This window comes from Phascolarctos cinereus, unplaced genomic scaffold (assembly GCF_003287225.1).
Source record: "Phascolarctos cinereus isolate Bilbo 61053 unplaced genomic scaffold, phaCin_HiC Scaffold_5;HRSCAF=322, whole genome shotgun sequence".
In the NCBI taxonomy this organism is placed as follows: Eukaryota; Metazoa; Chordata; class Mammalia; order Diprotodontia; family Phascolarctidae; genus Phascolarctos; species Phascolarctos cinereus.
This window is the reverse complement of record NW_027555958.1, coordinates 102,527,000-102,548,844: the sequence shown is the minus strand read 5'-3', so window position 1 is coordinate 102,548,844 and position 21,845 is coordinate 102,527,000. Positions and strand designations below refer to the sequence as shown.

General features: G+C 37.0%; 1 protein-coding gene across 1 annotated transcript in view; it reads left to right on the top strand.

The window, feature by feature from the left end:
- Window positions 1-21,845, top strand: part of PLEKHG1 (pleckstrin homology and RhoGEF domain containing G1) — a 100,602-nt gene that overhangs the window by 42,232 nt on the left and 36,525 nt on the right. Inside the window, 4 exon segments of the mRNA XM_020986601.2 lie at window positions 560-660; window positions 13,371-13,440; window positions 17,919-17,965; window positions 20,526-20,676. Coding sequence (XP_020842260.1) covers window positions 560-660; window positions 13,371-13,440; window positions 17,919-17,965; window positions 20,526-20,676 — 369 coding nt within the window.

Here is a 21,845-nt window from a genome sequence, read left to right as displayed (position 1 = left end):
ATCAGAGAAAAAAATCCTTTAAGTTGACTGACTCATGTTTCATTAATGTTATATACTTATAAACAAAACTAACAGCTAAAGTGTTGTTCATTTATAAACTAATGTCTAAGTGAAGAATTGTCGAGGATTTTTATTTATAGAAGATTAATTTTAAAACAAATTGATTTTTAACTGTTCCAAAATTACATTGGGAACACCATGAAGTTTTTCTCTCGTTTCAGTCATTCAAAGAAATAATATTTTGTTATGGAAAAATTTGACTTTATCAGTTAATTAATTGTGGCTATTACACTGTCACAATGTGAGTAAAGTCTACATATAGTTTTCTGCAAGTGGATATATAAACATACATCATGTTGTTTCCATGTTACTCATTATTTAATTTATCTGTTATTTTCTTGAGGTCAGTAAATAGGTAAGTATGGTTATCTTTAATAAAAGAATGACTGTTTTCTCACAGTAGAATTATTACGTGCATTACTGAAATGACAATTTGAAACTGATATGAAGGATTCATCTTACATAATTAAAAATAACTCCACTCTCATTGATTTCACAGGATTATCTTGATTGTATCAAAGATCAATCCAGGCTTTCTCTGGGGGCTGAGGAAAGATCTGCCCTTTTTGGAAACATACAAGATATCTACCATTTCAACAGGTAAGTTAATACTGAAATATGGACAACATGAAAGCAATCAGGTTATTAGTTTCTAAGATCTATGTGGCCTAACTTCTTAAGAAATATAACACATGAAAACTGACCATCTATAATCCTCCACTTTTCAGAGGATTACCGTTCTTTGAAAACTTAAATCTGGGTAAGTACTTATACAGTTTCCTAAGTACAATATTTATTCTCCATCAAACCTCTTTTATCCTGCAATCCCTGGAGAGATGATCTGATTATAGGTCCACGGAATGATCAGGGGTGTTTTCTTTCCATAGCAAAAAATGTACAGACCCAAAGTTGTGAGTTTTTTGGGTTTTCTCAAATACTTTTTTGGTATCCCTTAAAGTACCTATTACAATCCTGAGCCCAGGGGTACTTGAACATATTTCATTAGTTGATTAAAATAATAAAATATGACTACAAATCATTTTGTACCATAACTCCTCAATATTGAAAGAAAAATCATATCCCTTGAGTACAAATAGTCCAACATCATATTCCTGACTGCAGTAAGAATTTATTAATTGCCAACTATATGCTAAATACTGTGTTAGGTACTGGTGATCCAAAGGCTAAACCCTACTGTCTTTATAAATTTTACATTCTCCTGGGGAGAAATAATGTATTTAGAGATAAGTAAAGATGATATATGTATATGTATATATGTATATATACATTTATATATTGTATGAGTGTATACGCACACATGCATATATATATATATATATATATATATATATATATATATATATATATATATGTATACACATACACATACACACACACAAAAAAAAAATATTAGAGAGGCCAGAGAGATCTAACAACTAAGAGGATTTTTTAAAAGGCTTCATGTAGGAGTTGGCATTTGAGAGAAACATTGAAGCTACAGATTCTAAAAGGTAGAGATGAGGTCCAGGCCAGAGGGACAAAGGCATTGAGATGGAAAATTGAACCTAATTTAAAGGGAACAGCAAGTAGAACATTTTAGCTAAAAAGATGGCTGGTGCCAAATTACTAAGAGCTTTAAATGCCAAAAAGAGAATTTCTTTTTTTTATAATCAATTTTATTTTATAATCAATAGGGAATCAGAGGAGCTTCTTGAACAAGAAAATGACTTGGTCAGACATGAGCTTTAGGAATATCAGTTTGACACCTTTGTGGAGAATGGGTTCTAGGGAGGGAGATTGGAGGCAGAGAGACCAATCAGGATCCTGTTGCAATAGTCTGGGTGAGAAATGATGATGACTGGGGCTACAATGGTTGTGATTTGAGTGGGGATAAATGGAAAGGTGCAAGAAATGCTGTGGGGTTAAAATCACTGGGACTTGGCATCTCATTTGTTACATGAGGGAGAGAAAGAATAAAGAATTGCAGATAGATGACACTGAGGTTGAGAACTTGGATACCTGTAAGAACAGTAGTGTTTTATGTGAGAGAAGTGTTTTATGAGAAGGAGAATGAGTTTGAAACATCTACAAAAAAATTTCGGAAGGGTGGTTGATGATGCAGAAGCAGAGCTCAGGAGAGAGGATATAGCTATGTAAGAGTTATCTACAGCAAGGTGATTTTTGAGGAAATGGGAGCAATGAAATCACTAAGAGGATGGAGGTGTTGGGAGAGGAACTGAACCTGTGATTCCATTAGGGGAGCTCCTGGAAACTATCTTGACCAATACAGATAACCAAGATGTCTTGACCAAGGCACCTTCTCTACAACTTAGAGTGTTACAGAGTCTGAGAACCTGTAATTGTCAGAGAAAGACCTTGAGGTCTTCTTAGCTTTAAGACCATCTCTCTTTTCTGTATGCTACACTGCCTTTATCCAGTGAAAGAATAGGGAGGAGAAAAAAAGAGGACTCAAGAGCCTCAGTATTATATTATAATTTAGGTGGGTTCCTTTGTAGTTTAATATTCTATAATCTTTAAAAGAGCAGTAAGTGTTATTATGGTGTGATATATGGACTGAAACAAGATTACAATGTGTAAGGAACAAGAAGGGGAAAGCAAACAGTAAATACAAAAGGTAAATTGAAGGTTTATACTTTTATAGTCTTTTGGTAACATGCCAGTGTTAAAAATATTTCATTCAAGTTCCTAGGCAGGGCTAGAGCCTCTAGCTTTTGATCTTTTGGGAAACCAGAGTTGTGTCCACTTCACTTTCAGAGTTTACTGATACAGTCTGAAATGGTTGGATTTTTCTGTATCTTTGAAGGTTGTATGATTTATTCCAGGGTTGTTTTTCACCCTTGCTGAAAAGTGAACATCAATATGGCTCCATGAACTAGAGAAGGTAGAGCAAATTCATTCCAACTCAGTAAACATTTATTAATCCCTCCCTGTGTACAGAACATTTTTTGAGGGATTGATGACAAGGCGGCAGGAGTTCTAAACTGCATGGTACTTACAGTAAAGTAAGGATTTAAGACACATGCAGCAAACTATAATCACAAGATTATAAATAATAAACACAGATGATATTTATAAAGCACTTTGCATACACTGTCATTTATTCTGTACAACAAACCTTTCAGTTATGTGATACTGTTATTCCCATAGATAGAATGCATCAGAGAAGTACAGAAAGTGCTCTGTGGGACATGTTATTCTTCATGCAAATAAGAACAAAATTTAGTTTTGTTGCCAAGAAAAATTTTGCATTCCTGAATTGTTTGTTATAAAGACCTTTTTTTTTTTGGACAATCAGACAGGACTAAAATGAACCTGCATCAGAGTTTAATGAGTAAAATTGATGACACATTATGGTGAGGTATACATGTGGTTATATAATTTTGCATGTTTGTATGTACATATCATAATGCTATCTCATTTTGAAATCTCAAGTTCTGGTCATGATTTTCAAGGGAATTGTTCTATTATTTCAGCATGAGTGGAAAGGTTTTTTGGTCTGTTTTTTTGCATTGCTAGTCTCATTTCCTTGGATTTAAATCTTATTTCTGTAATTCAAATCAAAACTTTTCAAGTACTCAGATATCTTCTTTTAGGTGATAACATTGCCCAGAAAATGTGGGGCGCTTTTTTTTGGTTACACACAGAATAGGGTTGTGAATGCTATCTTCCATGGCAAATTATGAGGTCTTGATTTGTATTTTTTTTCTTTTTAGTGAAGCAATCGGGGTTAAGTGACTTGCCCAGGGTCACACAGCTAGTAAATGTCAAGTGTCTGAGGCCAGATTTGAACTCAGGTCCTCCTGACTCCAGGGCTGGTGCTCTATCCACTGTGCCATCCAGCCAGCTGCCCCTCGATTTGTATTCCTTATGTCAGTCATTTTAATAGACATAATTACAAAGTGTCCCAAAAGTTTTAGTGCAGTTTTAAGCTATCAGTGCAACTGCATTAAGACATTTGAGACACCTGGTATAAGACAAAAACCATGGGCCTGCATGTATTACCATTTGTAGTTTATTTGCAAGATTTTCCACATATATCAGTCAAAGAAATGGCAAGACTTGAAATCTTATAATTAAGCCAATCAAAAGGAGATGCTGATTTTTTTCCCTCTGGATACTTTAGATGACTTATTTGAAATAACATTTCATGAATTCTTCTGTCAAAGATGATAAATATGCTTAATATGTAAGTATACATAGCTACATACGTACATATACATGCTCACGTATATGTAGCAGCCTTAATTGAAAGAGATAAAATTTAGTGCTTATATGTGCATGTTTTACCTATATTTATATATGTATGTATGTGTATGTATATACGTACATGTATGTATGTACATATGTGTATATGTATATAATTGCTTCTCATGCCATAATCTGCAAAACAGTCTAGAAATCCAAGTCTTTAATAAATCCATTAATGTCCAGAAAATTGGGGGGGGGGTACAAAGGAATCCACTTAATACACCCTATTCTGAGAATCAAAGGGGAAGAAATGCCAAAAGTTGTACAACATCCCCCTCCTTAGAATAAGAGTTTTCTAAATGTTGATTTGAATGTATCTGTAATAAGGTCTCAGTGCATTAACCTCATCACCTATGTGGACATCCTTGGAAAGTATACCGTCAAAGTAAGTGAGCTTATCCACAGCATTCAAAATTTTCTCCATTTTCTGTAACTGATGGTTCCACGTATGGATGATGCAATGCTAGCTGGTGGAGATCCTCTGTTTTGTTGGTGTTGATTGGTAGGCCAAAATTACTACAAATGGCAGACAATCAATCCATACTTTGTTGCATCTTAGCCTCAGAGGCTGCACTGAGTGTACTATCATCTGTGAACAAAAAGTCTTGCATCAGCTTTCCCTCCACTTTAGTCTTGGCTTGTATTCTTTTCAAGTTAAATAATTTACCATCAGTATGGTAGTTGACCTTTTTTTTGTACTCTGTTTTTGTACTCATTGAAGACATATGACAGCATCACTGCAGACATCATGCTAAAAAGCATGGGAGCAAGCACACAGACTTGTTTCACATAGGTGATAAGGTTGGTGCACAGTCGCCAAAGCTAGATCAGCATTTGGGAGGCTCAGAACAAATGTGTAGGAGAGAAGAAGTACTGGGCTGCCCACAAGATTGAAGGTCTGCAGAGCCATTGTGCTGACTTCATTGATGTATGCCTGTGAAACCTGGACAGTCTTATTAGTACCATGCCAGAAAATGGAACCGATTCCATTTGAACTGTCTTAGGAAGATTCTTAAGATCACCTGGCAGGGTAAGGTACCAGACACTGAGGTCATTTCTTGAGTTGAAACTGCCAAGCATTCAAGCTCTGCTGCAGAGAGTACAGCTCTGACAAGCTGGCTGTGTTGTTCGAATGCTAAACATACGCTTGCCTAAAAGACTATTTTATGCAGAATTCACATAAGGCAAGTGCTCACGTGGAGGTCAGAAGAAGCAATACAAGGACACTGTCAAGGTCTCTGTGAAGAACTTTGGTATCAATTGTGAGAAGTGAGAGACACTGCCACAGGATCGTCCAGCTTGGTGTGCCAACATTAAAGAAGGTCTTGTATTCTATGAGCAAGGCAGAATTGCCGTAGCTTAAAAGAAATTTGAGATGTACAAATTTAGAGACATCTCTGTCCCAAGTGGTCAGATGAATTATTTGTGCCTGGCCTGTGGTACGGCCTTCCACGCTCACCTTGGTATGATCAGTCACAACCAGACACACTATACATTGACCTTGAGGTCAATGCTCCATTATTTGGCCTTGATAAAGTTCACTTTGCAGTGGCAGGAATCTTCATTTAGATTCTTAATGATGATTTCACCATAGTGTTCAATCCATCTCTGGCCACTCGGGATGTTGTGAATGCAAGAGGTCACTTTGTTCCACTCGAAGTGATCACCCAAGGCAGGAAGGGTGACGTGTGTTCTGCCAACTGGAATGATTTCCATGGATTTGCCCCAGGATTTGTTTTTCCACGTCACATCTTGCCAGAACACAAAGTCTGCGGACTCTGCCGACAGGCTGAGATCAGCGGGTGGTGGCTGACCTGTTCTGAAAAAAACTGGAAGCCCTTCTCCTCATGGATATATTCATAGGTCTCTCCAAGCACTGGATTGAAGGGTTTGCATCCAGCCACGTACACCATCCTCTTCAGGGGTTCCAGTGTCCTTGAGGCCTGGTCCAGCAGCTTGCTATGCTCATCGTGATGTCATTTTGGCCCTCTTAGAGCACAAAGGACAAACAACAACAATAAGGTCTCAGATAATAATGACCACTCCTGTGTATTTCATATCTTTACATGTCATAGAAGGTTAGAGTTGGAAGAGAATAGGAAGGCCATCCGATTCAAAATGTGTCTGACTGAAGTGGAAGCCCGTCTGTAACATACCTGACAAGTGGGCATCTTGGCTCAAGACCTCCAGGGAGGGGGGATTCCTGGGGCGGCTGATTACTCTTTTGGATAGTTCTCATTGTTAAGAAGCTTTTCTTCTACTTAGTGTAGAAAACTTCCTGTTAACAAAAGCATTCATTTGCCCCCAAGGTTCTTTATGTCTTTTTCAAAAACAGTCACAGCAAAATTTCTTCATTCTTTTAAAATCAGAAATAACTTTTTTTCCAAATTGAGAATTCTTTAGATGATTACTTCTCATCTAAATAGGCTACAGTTTTTTGCTTCTAAAAACAAAATTAATTTGAGGCCATCATCTTTCCTGCCTGTACCATGTTATGAGAGGTGAGGCAGAGGACAGATAAAATTATATAGTCTGTTTTCCATCAGTAAGAATCAGCTTCTAATATTTTCTTACATCTTTTAGTACATTTTGGCATTATCAAGTGTCTGTAATTCTCAGACAATAGTAGACATAGTCTTCCCCCATCCTTGTCCCTCCCCTTTCCCAGAAAGCAGCTTTCCTGGTCTGAGCTAATGTAGCTAGGAAATTCAAGGGGAATTTGGTGCTGTTTATAGATCATTACATTTTATATTCCCACGGGCACATGGATCCCTTGCAGATGCTCCAAGTTCAGGTGCCAAATGACCCAGTTAGGAGGGTGGAGAAGGGAAGTGTTATATGGAGCCAATTTCAGATTTGAATGGGAGTGGCCCCCTTTTGGGATCTCATTCACAGTGAAGTACTGAAATCCTCAAGGCCGTGGCATAATTCTTGTTTTAACATTTACACCAATGGTCCAGGGACAGTTTGATGGATCTGTTACTGTATGAGAGGAAGCATTTTGTTATTGCAGGTACACACATGCACACACACTGGAGAATGCATTTAACTTCTCATCCCCACCCCCTTAGCTCTACTAAAAAAAAAAAAGGATGATTGATTGGCAGGGTGAAGGAGAAATTATTCCAACCCTGAAGCCAGGAAAACTGTAATATTGTTACTGTCTTGAGAAAGAAATATATCTGTGACCTGAGTTTTTCTTTTATCACATTCTTAATAATTTTGAAATAATGTATTTCTGTATTTTTATATTCCCTATCTACCCTTTTAACTCTTTGAGGGCAGAGACTGTTTCTAGTATTGATTCAGTTCATCCATATAGGAAAGACACTTCTGAACTCTTGGGTAATCAAAGCAGGATTTGTTGGGGCAGATGCTTGAAAGGGCAGGCACTTAGAGCTTGGTCAGATGCCAGAGATGCCAGAGATGCCAAGGTCATCCATGGCATCCCAGATTATATAGCCAGTCGTCTTGACTTTTGTCCTGCTGCTGGATTTAGATGACTGTGGAAGAGAGAATGAGGCCATCTTTGGGTGACTCTGCCTCACTTGAATCCAATTCACACACAAGTCCAAGACATCACCCATCATCCATTATTTTACCCCGACATCATGATGTCATTGGTCCTTTTTTTCAAAAATGAAGAATGAACAGCCACTAAGATAGAATGCAAGCTCTTTCTGATTGCTTAGTTGTAAATAGATGGGCAAGAGGCAGAGACGAGGCAATCCTAAAGTTTGGGATTTTCCAGGCTTAGGGGTAAGAATGTAGTGAGGGGGAGATTCTCTCTAGTGTGTTCAGTTTCATAACAGCAGAGAAGATACTCTGGTTGAGTGGGATGGGCTTATCAAAATCCGCAAACTCCATACCTCCCCAGGTTATTCATCTAATGGGCAGCAAATAAGTCCTCGCTACCTTCTTTAAAGCTTAAAACATGACCCCCACCTCTTCCTCTCTTCTCTTGCTTCTTCTGGTGCTCCATTAACTCATTCTCTTTCCTGTCGCCATTCTCTCTTCTTTTTCTCTTTCTTTTAACCTTAATGTGTATCTGTATGTACCTGGTGCATGGATCTGTGAGATATAACGAAGAATTCTCAGTCCCTTCCAAGAGTCTTCTTTATCCTTCCATCTAGACTGACCCGTTAAAGGGCAACCCGTCCCCATTTTCCACTCTTTTTTTGTTTTGTTTTGTTGCTAGGCAGTGGGGTTAAGTGACTTGCCCAGGGTCACACGGCTAGTAAGTGTCAAGTGTCTGAGGCTGGATTTGAACTCAGGTCTTCCTGACTCCAGAGCTGGTGCTCTATCCACTGTGCCACCTAGCTGCCCCCCCATCTTCTACTCTTACTGCTTTATACTGATGACCTTTTTCTCCTGGATCCCTTGTTGGTATTTTGTGTTTAGCAACAGAATGTCTTATCTTAGAGGAAAAGAAAACAAGAGGGTATGGGGAAAGAAGTGGTAGGAATGGAAAACTGGTCCTCAGCTTCAAATCTGGGTTCAAATTCTGCCTCAGGAGCATATTAGCTCTGTGACCATGAACAATTCATTTAACCTCTCAAAGCCTCAGTTTCCTCAGCTATGGATGGGAATATTTGCCCCATTTACTTCACAGAATTGTTGTGAGGAAAATTTTTTGCAAACTACCAAGTACTATAGGAATAGGAGTTGTGATTGACTATGATGATTGTGATGATGATGATTAATAATAATAATAGCTAACATTTATACAACATTTACTACATGCCAGGCACTGTGCTAAGCACTTTACAATCATTATGTCATTTGATCAATAATAGGTAGGTGCTATTACTATCCCCATTTGACAGATGAGGAAACTGAGGCAGAGGTTAAATGACTTCTCCAGGGTCACATAGCTAGTAAGTGTCTGAGGTGGGATTTGAAATCAGGTCTTCTGACTCCAAGCCTGGCATTCTGTCCACTGTGCCACCAAACTAGAATGCCTATTTTATTTTTTCACAACTTTTATCTCTTCCCTCTGACATCCTATTAAATCTGTTGGACTCTGTGATCCAATTGCTTACACACACTGTTTTTTCCTCTTTTAGTTTTGGTTGCCCTTAGTGGTATGGATCAGGCAAGAGTGTAGAGGGTGGGGAATGGTACTAGAAAAGTCCATTTTTACCCTTCCAGTTAGGCTTATTGATAAAACAGCTACAAAAAAAAGAGTTGGCAATATTAAGTCAGAGAAATGTAAAACAGAGAGTGAAATGGTAATAAGTATGAGAAAGTACTAGTGAATGCAAAAACACAGATGCTGGCCTGAATGCAAATGCATATTCTTTTATACCTAGCGTGAATGAAAAAGAAATAGTGAATCAGTCAACAGTCATTTTTTGAGCAGAGTATGTAAGACACTCTGACAAGTGAATACGAAGAAGTGTAAGAAATAGGCTTTGTGGTTAAGGAGCAGGCAGTCTCATTAAAGAGATTATATATATGTGTGTTTATATACATATACATACATATATATACATATTTATATATATATATATATGTCAAAAGAAAACTAATAATGCAAGACACTAATTAAAAACTAAATGGATCGTGTAGACCAGTAATCTCTCAGCATTTTAGAAATATCATCATCCAGCATGGAGTCAGCCTTGGCACTCACACCTCATCAGTTCCCTCTATCCCTCTGATTGGAGGGTGGCAACATGAACTCCAAAGCCTCCATTTCTGGAGGGGCCCCAGGCCAGCCATTTCTTTATCTCCCATGTGAACTTCTCCATCATGACACTGCAATGGATATCTTCTTTCCCTTCCTCCCCCTAGGCTTCCTTTTGTGTGATATCTTCACCCATTAGACTGTAAATTCCTTAAGAGCAGCAATATCTTTCTTTTTCATATTTGTATCCCCAGGACTTAGCACAGTGCCCATCACATAGTAGGAACTTAGTAAATGTTTATTGACTGACTGATCATGCAGTGCTTTAGTAAAAAAAAAAAATTGAACAACACCCCAAAATATGTGTGTGTATATGTGTGTGTATATATATATATATATATATATATATATATATATATATATATTCATTTATAAATTGCTTGCATGTGCTACTATATTGATATATCATGTACATTACAAAACAAATGCAAAAATTAAAAAGATGAAATAAAGACAAAATATTTTCAAATCATTTTATTTTGTCATGCAAAAAATACTTTTTTGCTCTCATTATTTTTGAAAATCTTGGTCTAATATTTTCTGACGCCACAATTCTAAGGTCTGGTTCAAAGTTTTGTTTATTGCAATGCTTTATTTTTCTAGTTGTCATAGCTGAAAAAGACATCTCACAAAAACACATCCATTCCAAAGGAAGATGTGTATTAATTTCTGAGCTGACTGTGATGGTCCTCATTTTTTCCTCATTTTTTCAATTCCATCTACTAATTATGCCCAGGCTTTTGTTCAAATTGAGCTAGTACATTTCCATCTTCCCTGATGTCAATTCATTTGTTCATGCAAATTAATTGGAAGATGTTGCATTTTTATATTTGTAGTAAATGGGCTCAAAACCTTTTAAAGCTTTTCATTTTGAAGCTTTTATAACCTACTAGAAAATTCCATTTATATAGATATGGGAGTTTTCTTCAAATCATTAGATCATGTATCTGGGGAGCACCTTAGAAATCATCTAGTCTAATCCCTTAGTTTTATAAAGGTTGAGAAGACTGAGGACCAGAGAAATTAATGGCTTGCCCATGGTAACATGGCATAGTGTTTTTGGCAACCAAAGCTTATGTCCTAAATGTCTTATTAACTATGATACCTTCCAACTAGCATTAGTTAATATCAAGGTAAAATTATATGCCTAGGATGAAGCTCAGTATTAATGATAATGGCTGTAAATTCATATTTCACATGATCTTGATAATTTCCAATTTGGGGTAGAGGGTTGATTTCTTGTCAGTATGATGAGATCCTCAGTATTTTTACCTAATTATATAGCTCATAAGAAACCTGTCCTAGAAGTTTCCTCTCTTCCATTTTCTGGCTGGCTTTTGTTCCCATTATTAATATCATCTTCAATAGCTTCTTTTTAGGTATCATTTTAAACCAATTTAACCAAATTAACACGGCACTGGCTTACACATTTAGAATATAAAAGTAAAACACTATCCTTTCCCTTAAAGAGCTCAAATTCTGATAAGAAAGACAACTAGTAAAAAAACTTCTGCACATAACAAGATACATATAAAGTATTTGGAAAGTATTCCCAGATGAATGGCATGGGGAAAGAAGGGAGAGGATGACCTGGAAAAGCCTCTTGCAGAAAGTGGAACTTGAGCTGAGTTTTGATAGAAGTTAGGGAAACAAGAAGCTGTGTAGAAAGAGAGTGGATTCAAGGCATGGAGCATGCAAAGACAAGGAGTCTAGAGATGGAGTGTCCTTTGTGTGTAACAGCAAGTAATGTAGCTGGATTGTAGATTAATGTAGAGTTTGTGAAGTATAAAGATGACTGGAAACATAGGAAGACCACGAAGTGGTAAATGCCAAACAGAGAATCTTATGCTTGTTTCTGAAGGTAATAGAGAGCCACTGGAGCTCACTGGAGGTGTTATGACCATAAGGAAAATCAGTTTGGAAGCTGACTGAAGGATGGAAGGGAATAGGGAGAGATTTGAGGCAGGAAGAGTAATTAAAGTTTTTTTTAAATAATCCAGGTAAGAAGTAATGAGGGCTTTTATTAGAATAGAGGCTACGTTAGTGGAGAAAAGGGAATGTACAAGAGAATGTTGTGAAATTAGAAATAATAAGCTTTGGCAACAAATGGGTAAAAGTGAGCAAGGAAAAGTGAGGAGTTGGAGATGACAATGAGGTTGTATGCCTCAGTGCTTGGAAGGATGTTGGTACCCTGGATAGTAATAGGAAAGTTAAAAAGAGGAGAATAGAGGGAGGGGAAGATAAGTCAATCCATAAGTCAACGAGTATTTATTAAGTGTTTATTATGTGCCAGGCCCTGTGCTAAGTGCTTCAGATTTAAAAAAAAAAAGGCAAAAAATACATTCACTTCCCTCAAGGATCTCACATTTTAATGGGGGAAACAATGTGCAAGCAACTGTGGGCAGGGTAAAATAGAGGTAATTTCTGATGGATGGCAAATGGTGAAGGGGGTTAGGGAAGGCCTCTTGTAGAAGATTGGATTTGAGCTGAGAAGGCAGGAGGCAGAGACACAGAAGAAGGGCATTCCTGATGTGAGGACAGCCAATAAAAAGAGCAAGAAGGATCCCAGTGTTGCGGGATCATAGTGTATGCTAATGGGTAGGATACAATGAGTTTGAGATGCCTGTAAAACATCCAAGATGTCCAAATGACAGTTGGTGATGTGGAACTAGATGGAGTCAGGAAAGAAGAACATATGAAAACAGTATTTGACTTCAAATCTTCTGGCTTTAAGACCAATACCCTTTTAGTTATACTGGATAAGGAAGAATTATTTCCTTTTTAGAGTATGCTTCATGAAAATTGGTCAGAATTATTTATTATTTGCTGAGTGACAGAATGAGAAAACCCAAGAGTGAGAAAACCTGCCATTACCTACTCTTTGTGATTTTTTAGTTCGAATCTGATTTTTGTTATGATATTTAAGGCAGCAATCATATTTTGAAAAAAAAAAGGCAACTGCAATATTTTAACTTGAAAGATAATGATAATAGCATTTATATAGCGCTTTCTGGTTTACAAAGCAACTCAAAAATTTTATTTCATTTTGTCCTCGCAACAACTCTAGCAAGTAGGCATTATTATTATCCCCATTATATAGGTTAAGAAACTGAGGCAAACAAAGATCAAATGGATTGCCCCAGAATCATACAACCAGTGTCAAAGTTTGACTAGTGTCAAACTAGTGTCAGAGTCTGAATTTGAACTAGATCTTCCTCACTCCAGGTTCGGCACTCTATCCATTGCACCACTTAGTACCACAGACTGCCTTGTATCTAGCTGGATAAAATACCCTTCATTATGAAAGACTGCAAATTATTTTTTTTTACTTGCTTGTGTTTTTTGTTATTAGTGGACTTTTGCAAGATTTGGAAAACTGTGAAAATGATCCTGTGGCCATAGCAGAATGTTTTGTATCTAAGGTAAGAATGATTTGCTAGTTTGTGCCAGTGGTGACCAGCCATAATGTAATTGCTTTTGTTTTATATTTTAAAAGAATAGCCTGTTTCTTAAAGGCTAAATTTAGTAACTGCATTTTTCTACAAGAAATAAAAGATCAATGGACAGAGAAAAAGAATCATTATTTTAGATGCAGTTTTATAATTGGAATAAATTGCTCATTTTATCTCATGAAGAAATTGTAAGCCTTTGAGGGAAAGAGGAGAGGCAAGAATAGAGGAATTTTGAAAATAGGACCATGTTTCAACAATTGATTGGAAGAGGCATATGTGAAAAGTAATTAATATCTTCATGTATACAGAAGCCGTGGAGATACAGATGATAGATAGATAGATAGATAGATAGATAGATAGATAGATAGATCATTTATTAATTATATAATATATGGCAGGCACTATGCTAAGCACTGGGCATACTAATCCAAAAAAACCAAAGTAATACCTGCCCCCAAGAAGCTTACACTATGATGGCATAAAGGGGCACTAAGAAATGTTTATGTGGTGGATAGAAAGTGGGGTAGGAATGGGGAATAGCTTGGCATTGAAATGGCCAAGAAGTTCTTGAATCTGGAGAAGATGAGACTAGGTTGGTGGACCGAAGCCCAGAGGAGTGTGAGGAGCAGATAACAAAAAAGAATAGTGTTTTCCTTAAATTTCCAGTACTTTACGTAGGCTTCAAATAATGGATTATTACACTGCAAAATCTTTGCATCTACCTCTTGAAAAAAAATTAGACAGTATCTACGTCCAGAGAAAGAAATGATAAATAGAAGCATGTATAGAATAATTTTACATATATATACCTTTTTGTGTCTAGTGGTAGTCATCTCTAGGATGTGGGGGAGGGGGAGAGGAAGGAAAAAGAGAAATTTACATGATAATTTTGTTATATATTTGAAAGGAATAAAAAGTTGTGCATATTAGGTTTGCAGTTTCTTTTTACCGTACTATGATATGGAAGTGCTTGTTTTATTCCATAAATTGAAAATAAAAATTTTTAAAACAGGATATCACATAATTTGTGTAATTGTGGTTTCAGATATGCTCGGGTTCTTAGCAAAGGCCATTAAGAGTAGTTTTGAACCCTCCAAAAGGCTAGCATTTTACTTTTACTTGCAAATCTAATAGTATCGTAGCATCTAACCCTGCTCCTTCTCAAGTTGGCCAATGTCATACAAATAGGCTAAATGTAATCCTTTCTAAGTGGGGAAGCCCTGTCTATAGCCACTACCCAAGGACTATAAAATGTGAGAGTGGTTTTTAATCCAAACATACCACCCTGTATTTTATTACAGTTTTTTAAAAGTGATTGTTGCACTATGTGTAAAGCAAAAGGTAACTACAACATATATTCATTATTCTTTTCACAGTTTACCTACATGTCATAATTAGTCATTATAAATTACTGAAAGGTAGGGGCATAAAAAGAGGACAGAAAGAAACAGGTCAAAAAAGATGCCCTTATCCATCAAAGAAGGTATATGTTCAAAGAGCCACAGATCATCAGCTACAACAGAAGAGTTCGGAAACATTTAGCTTTTAGTGGTAGCTATAATCAGGGGCAATGATTAAAGGGGTGGGAACATAAGCTTAGCCCTGACTTAATTATTCACATAAAAGTTTGTTTATATACCCCATTGGCATTTCCCAAGCCTCCTTCTTCATTGTAATGTTGCCAGGTTTAATTAGAAGGCTTACTTAAGTACTCCACACATTTACATGTAAGGAAGGAGCTGAGGGAATTTGGTTCTGGCATGGAACACTTTTCACTCAGCACCCCGAAATTTAGAAGCTGTTAGGTTTTCTGAAGCCAAACCAGCTGTTTAACCAGGGGGAGGCGTAGAAGATTACTTTAAATTGAGCAGGCCATTAATAAAAGATGTTAAGCAGGTTCCCACTTTCATGTGAATCACTGATGCCTACACAGGGATTCATTTTTGACCTTTTTTATTTGGGAAGTGGAGTTAGGAATCTTTAAGGTTAAATGAAACTTTTTCTACCAGAGAATAATATAATTGTTCCTTACCTGTTTCTTGAAAAAGGAGAAGAAGGATCTCATGGTAGAATTGTTGACTAATGATGGAAATGGAAATTCTTTGCTGAAGCACCTAGTTATCTCACCACCTTTTGGATGTCAGCTTTCACTTCACATGCCATCATACTCTCCCATCTCTCCCTAGCCCATATCCCATCCCGCTACGTTAAAAATTTGCCCTCCAAAATATCAGCTATATTCATGTAAGTCAATGTGTTAACTCTCTCAAGGGCCTTTGTAGTTTAGATCAATTAGAAAATTATAAAGGAATACTTCATCCTTGCTTGTTATGGAATACTTTCAGATCTGTTTCTGAAAATTATGCATAATGTGATTTTTTTGGTAAATGAATTATATACTTTTGAGCTTAAATTAAATCTGTTGAAAAGTTTAATAATAACCTCTAAGTTATCGCATTTACAAATGAGCTTTACTATGTCAGGTTTGTTAAAGTATGCTCTGAATTCTGAATTTGAATGGTCTGGATTAATGTAAATCTACTACTACTTCAGCTAGTGCTTCTAGTAATAGCTGTTGTACAGTGATTTGAGTGTCAGGCCTAGAGTCAGGAAGACTGGAGTTCAAATCTAGCCTCAGGCACTTACTAGCTGTGTAAACCTGGGCAAGTCATTTAACCCTTTTTACCTCAGTTTCTTCATCTGTAAAATGAGCTGGAGAAGGAAATGTCAAGCCATTCCAGTATCTTTGCCAAGAAAACCCCCAAGGTGGGGTCATGAAGAGTCAGACACAACTGAAATGACTGAACAACACAACACTTTACTGTATTTGTGTAGGTATTTGTGGCTAAGTGGCATAGTGAATAGAGTGCTGGACTTCAAGTCAGGAAGAGCTGAATTTGAATCCTACTATAAATACCTAACTGTGTGACCCCAGAAAGTCATTTAACTGCTCAAGGCCTCAATTTCATCTGTACAATGAAGGGTTTGGACTCAGTGACATCCAAGGTTCCTTCCCACTCTGAGGCTAGCTCCCCTATGTACATGTTTATAATTTATAGTTTACATATAATATATAATTATAGATGATGAACTGTATCATTTATATAATCTTAATCCACTTCATTATAGTCTTGACTTCAGGAATCTGATTATTGTTATTAATGATTTTGTGAAAATTAAGCAAATGAAAGTTTGTCACAATTCAAGTTGGGTGTGCACTTCAGGGCTGTAAATATTCTTCTGGGAATGTTCCTTAATAGGCTGTAACTCAAAACTCTTTATCTGAATGGTGTTTGAGCACCTGTAAACATCCATGAAAAATGTTGCCAGTAGAAAAATTATTCCAAGTGTGCAAGATTAAGTTAATGAATGCTAAACCAGAGGCTTTTCTAGAGTTGAGTGTATTTGAGGAACCCTTTGACAGAAGAATGTATTACTTCTTTTTGGAAAATGGCATAGCTATGATAAATCAATCATAAATTGATTTGTCCAGAAAAAACATAAAAGATTAAAATGTAGCTATAAAGATTGATATTGAATAGTTCATCCCAGGTATAAAATTGGCTGTGAGCATTCAGTCAGTCAGTATTTATTAAGCACTTACTATGTGCCAGCCATTCTGCTAAGTGCTGGGGGTGCAAAGATAGGCAAACTTGGCCCCTGTCTTTAAGCAGCCCATTATTTAAATGTTGTTTTATGTGTGAAACAGGATGATGAGACTGGACAGTCAGAAAGTGAAAGAGCCTTACGTAGTCTGAAATGGACATTTTCATATAATACAAAAAAATGTAATTCTTTTTCTTTTTGGAATTTTCCATTTAAATTTTTTTTCCGTAACTTTATCCACTAAATTGCCAAGATCTGTTTTAGCTTTGTGTTTTCTATCAAAAGGAGAAACCTTGATCCATCCCTTCCAAGTGCAGGGCCATACTTTGCCTTTTGTGCTGTTTCTTTGCTACAGCATCAGGTTGACTTGTTTAAGGAATCATCAAGAAAAGACATTGGTAAACTAAGAACACTATTGAAAAAGAGTCGTCATCCTTTAAACTAATTAATTGAAGGGAATGAATATGAGATGCTCTTTTCCCCTTGATGTATGTTGTTGTTGTTCAGTTGTTTTAGTTGTGTCCGACTCTTCATGACCCCATTTGGCATTTTCTTGGCAAAGATGCTGGAGTGGTTTGCCTTTTCTTTCTCCAGATCATTTTACAGATGAGGAAACTTAGGCAAAGAAGGTTACGTGACTCGCACTAGTCAGTGTCTGAGACCGGATTTGAACCCAGATCTTCCTAACTGCAGGGCCAATGGGTGCTCTATCCACTGCTCCACCTAGCTGCCCATTGAAATTTTTAACTATATGTATATAAAAACTTGAAATGTATCCTTTGTATTTATTCATTACTTCGATCTTTGTTTACTTAAGTCTTAACTCTTTTTTTCTCTTGCAGAGTGAAGATTTTCACATTTATACACAGTATTGCACCAATTATCCAAGGTAGATATATGAGATGCAAGGAAAATTTGTATTTACAAATAAGATTTGTCCTCTCTATCTGAAGGAAAAGGGGTGTGAGAAAGACTTCTTGAAAAGAGTGACATTTGATAAGGGCTTAAAAGAATGGGTAAAAATTCAAAAAGGGAAAGAGGTTAAAAATGCATGAAAAATCACCTGTTAATGAACTGATACTTTAAAGACAAACAAAAGCACTATTTCCCAAAACTGAATCAGTAAATTCTCTTTCTGTATCAGTTACGTATAATTTCTAAATCAAAAGATAGCAGAATGTCATGGGATAATAATATGCTATGAACCAAAATTAATTTGTGGCTTGCTTAAATATTCTCGAGAATGGTTTTAATAATTGCTGAAGCATACATTTCCGTAAAGTCTAAGGATCCTTTGATGGATCTGTTATCAATATCCATGAAGATAATATAACTAACAACCATTTATTAAGCAACTCCTTTGTTCATAGAACTATGAATTCATAAACAGAACCAAAACAAAAAGGCTCTGGCCTCAAAGAGTTTACATTCTATTTTAGTGATACATCATGTAAATAGATAAATACATAGATAGTAGTTTGAAGGAGAGAGCACTAAGGGAAGATAGCATATGACCTGAGCTTTGAAGAAAGCTAAGGAGGCCGAGTATGCCCTACCAGAATATATTTAAAAAGCAGAGTATGCCCTCAAGTGGTGCATTTTGCAACCATTCTAAGACATGTAATTTTTGGCCAGATCTTCCCATAAATATTATAGGCTTTCATTGAGATTCTTTTCCATTGCAGAATACAGGCTGTTTCTTTTGTCTCTTGCTCTCACTATATGACCTATTTCCTTTATTGATTATACATTTCCGTGATGTCTTTTATGCCTCTTCTTGCACACCCCTTCTTGACATTAATAATACATGGCAGCCTATTTATGCCTCTTCTGCATTTCTGCATCTCCCTTTGGGTAACTTGAAATTTAGATTATTTGGAATGCATGATATTCTGTGACTTGTAGCTGCGTTGCATACTGCAAGAATGTGTTGGACTGAATAGAAGAGTGTATGTGTGCCTGTGATTTCATAAGTGTAGCATAGAAACATCTTTTACCAATATGGATCAATAACACCTTTGTAACTTTTAGTCTTATATAATTGGTTAAGTAACTTACTTATAGCCATATACCCAATATGTATTGGTGGAACTTGAACCCGGATCTTCCTGACTCCAAAGCCAACCATCTTTCTACTACATTGCACTCTCTTAGCAGCATAGTAATAATGGTGTTAAAAAAAAGAGACAGAGCAACTCGATATTATATTGCACAATTTCCCCAAAGCAATCCAGCCCTCTTGTCCTCTCATGTTCAGTTATGGGCCTAACTTATTGTTCATTTGCAGTGATTGTCTGGTATAATTGTGCTGATGGACTTACTGGTGGACTGCTCACCCAACTACTTCTAAGCCTGGGGAATAGGCATTCTTCATCTACTTGGTTTTCCCTATGTAGACTCTTAGGCCCCTCTTTTTGAGTGGTGTCCCTAGATTAGACCTGACTCAGGCCAGTCCTGTGGTAGTTTATCTTCCATTTTGGATGAAAAATGAGATGCTCAGAGTTCATTCACAGTTAACGGAGACTTATTTAGCCATAGGGAGAGAAAGATATTCAAGAAGGATATGCATTGAGGATAGCCTGAGTGAGTTCAGCTGAGTGAAGCCCCCCTACCTCTGAATTGACCACTGTGGTTCAGCCAAGCACCAGAGCAGACCCGGAACTCCTTGAAACTGTTTCATACTTATGTGGCCAGCTAGCAGTGTCAACAGCCTTCATCTTCAGGTCCCTGGTCAAAATAAATCTCAAAGATATTTTCAATACTTTAAGAAAAAACTAACCTAACTTGCAGGGGATGAGATGTTAAGATAGCGCTCCCGCCATAGGTTGTGATGGATACGATTGAGGAAGCTTGTAGTATTCTGAAGATTAAATCTATACAATGGCATCCATAAACAGACACGTTCCAGAGGACCAACGGAATTCTCTTCTTTTAGGACACCCCACAGGCTATCTTTTAGGCCCATAATGAACATCTTTGGCAAACATATTCCTCCTCATTTGATGTCTCTCTTGATACTGATAATGAGAGCCTCACTAAACAAATTTATCTCTGTGGTTTCTTCTATAAAGGAATCTTGTATGATCGTAAGGGAGGCACCTTGTTAGAAAAGAGCCTTTGAGCTCTCAGCTCTTCTCCTTAGTTTGGTGCCAATATCCGCTTCTGCACCTGCACCCCTCAGACAAGACAGTGAAGGTTGGAGTCAGTGGATTTGGCTGTGATTCCTGTCTTAGTTAATTTGTGAGATGCCACATATTTCAGTTGATCTCATCATCTGATTAGTTGATCAATTAGTTTGACTGTTCTTTTAAATCCCAGGTACCATGATATAGAATGCCCCCCATTCATGCCTCACAAATGATCATCTCACAAATAACATGCTTAAATGATTTCATAAGTAACTCGGTTATTGATGGGTCTGCGCTGTGCATCATGGATTTTATTTACAGATCAGTAGCTGTGCTAACAGAATGCATGAGGAACAAAATGGTAGCCAAGTTCTTCAGAGAACGTCAAGAAACTCTCCATCACTCACTGCCTTTAGGATCATACCTTTTGAAGCCTGTTCAGCGAATCCTCAAGTATCATCTGCTTTTACATGTAAGCATCTTCAATTGTACGGTTCTTTATGCCTAATGTACTTGAGTGCATTTTAATATGCAGGAGTGGAGTTTAAAGGGTTTTTGGTTTTTTGCATTTTGAGCTGATACTAAAAATCACAAAAAAGCTGAGAACGTGTGGAAATGTTTTACTTGTCCATACTTTACATTTGACTAATACATTTTAATTAAGAAGTTTTAGAAATACTAATACTGAGCATGTAGTGTTGTTGATATGTCCAAGTAATGAGATGGTTTTTCGGCTCTGTAATTCATCTCTTGCTTGGGAGAATCACCTGTCAGACTACCAATGCCTCTTTGAGACCCTTGACATTTTTTTAAATGTCATCGGCCACCAGGCATGTCCTACAACATGATCTTGCTAGGTGGCTTCTGCATTGTATAGGAAGTTATAATCCAAAAGAAAGTAATTGTTTCCTACATGCCAGATTTAGTAGGTGACTTGGGAAAGAGAGATATTTATTTGTCCTGCATTTGATTAGATGTGGCAGTAACCGACAAGGAGAAAAATGGGAACAGGATGAGTAGTGAACAACTCATTAAATTTTGTTCTCAGTAATACTTGAAGAAATTTCCCTGTTTTATTTCTCAATGCTTTTATGCTGTTTTAGATAGATTTGTAAATACAAGAAAATTTAAATTTTCTTCTCTTCATAATCATTTCTCTCAGTATATTCTAATAATCAAAGCAGTTAGGCCTAAGGCGAGGTAGGTTTTTTTGTGCAATGTTTTTGGAGGTGGAAAAATCAATTAATCAACAAGTATTTGTCTGCCAAGAACTGTGCTGGTCACTGGAGAATACAGAGGCAGAAATGAAACAAGAGTTCCTTGCCCTCAGGGAACATATAGGGGGAAACAGAAAGTGTGCGTGTATGTGTGTGTGTGTGTGTGTGTGTGTGTGTGTGTATGTATGTGTGTGTTTGGTATGTGTATATACATATATACAAAACACATACAAAGTAGAGAAGGCACTAATAGCTGGGGGGGGGGAGAAAGGAAAGACGTCATGCTGAATATAGCATTTGGGCTGAGTCTTGAAAGAAATCAGGAACTCCAAAAGGCAAGGGTGGGTGGGAGGAAGAACATTCTAGGCATGGGATTTAACCAGTTCAAAGGCACAGATATAAGAGATGGCATTATTACATGTGG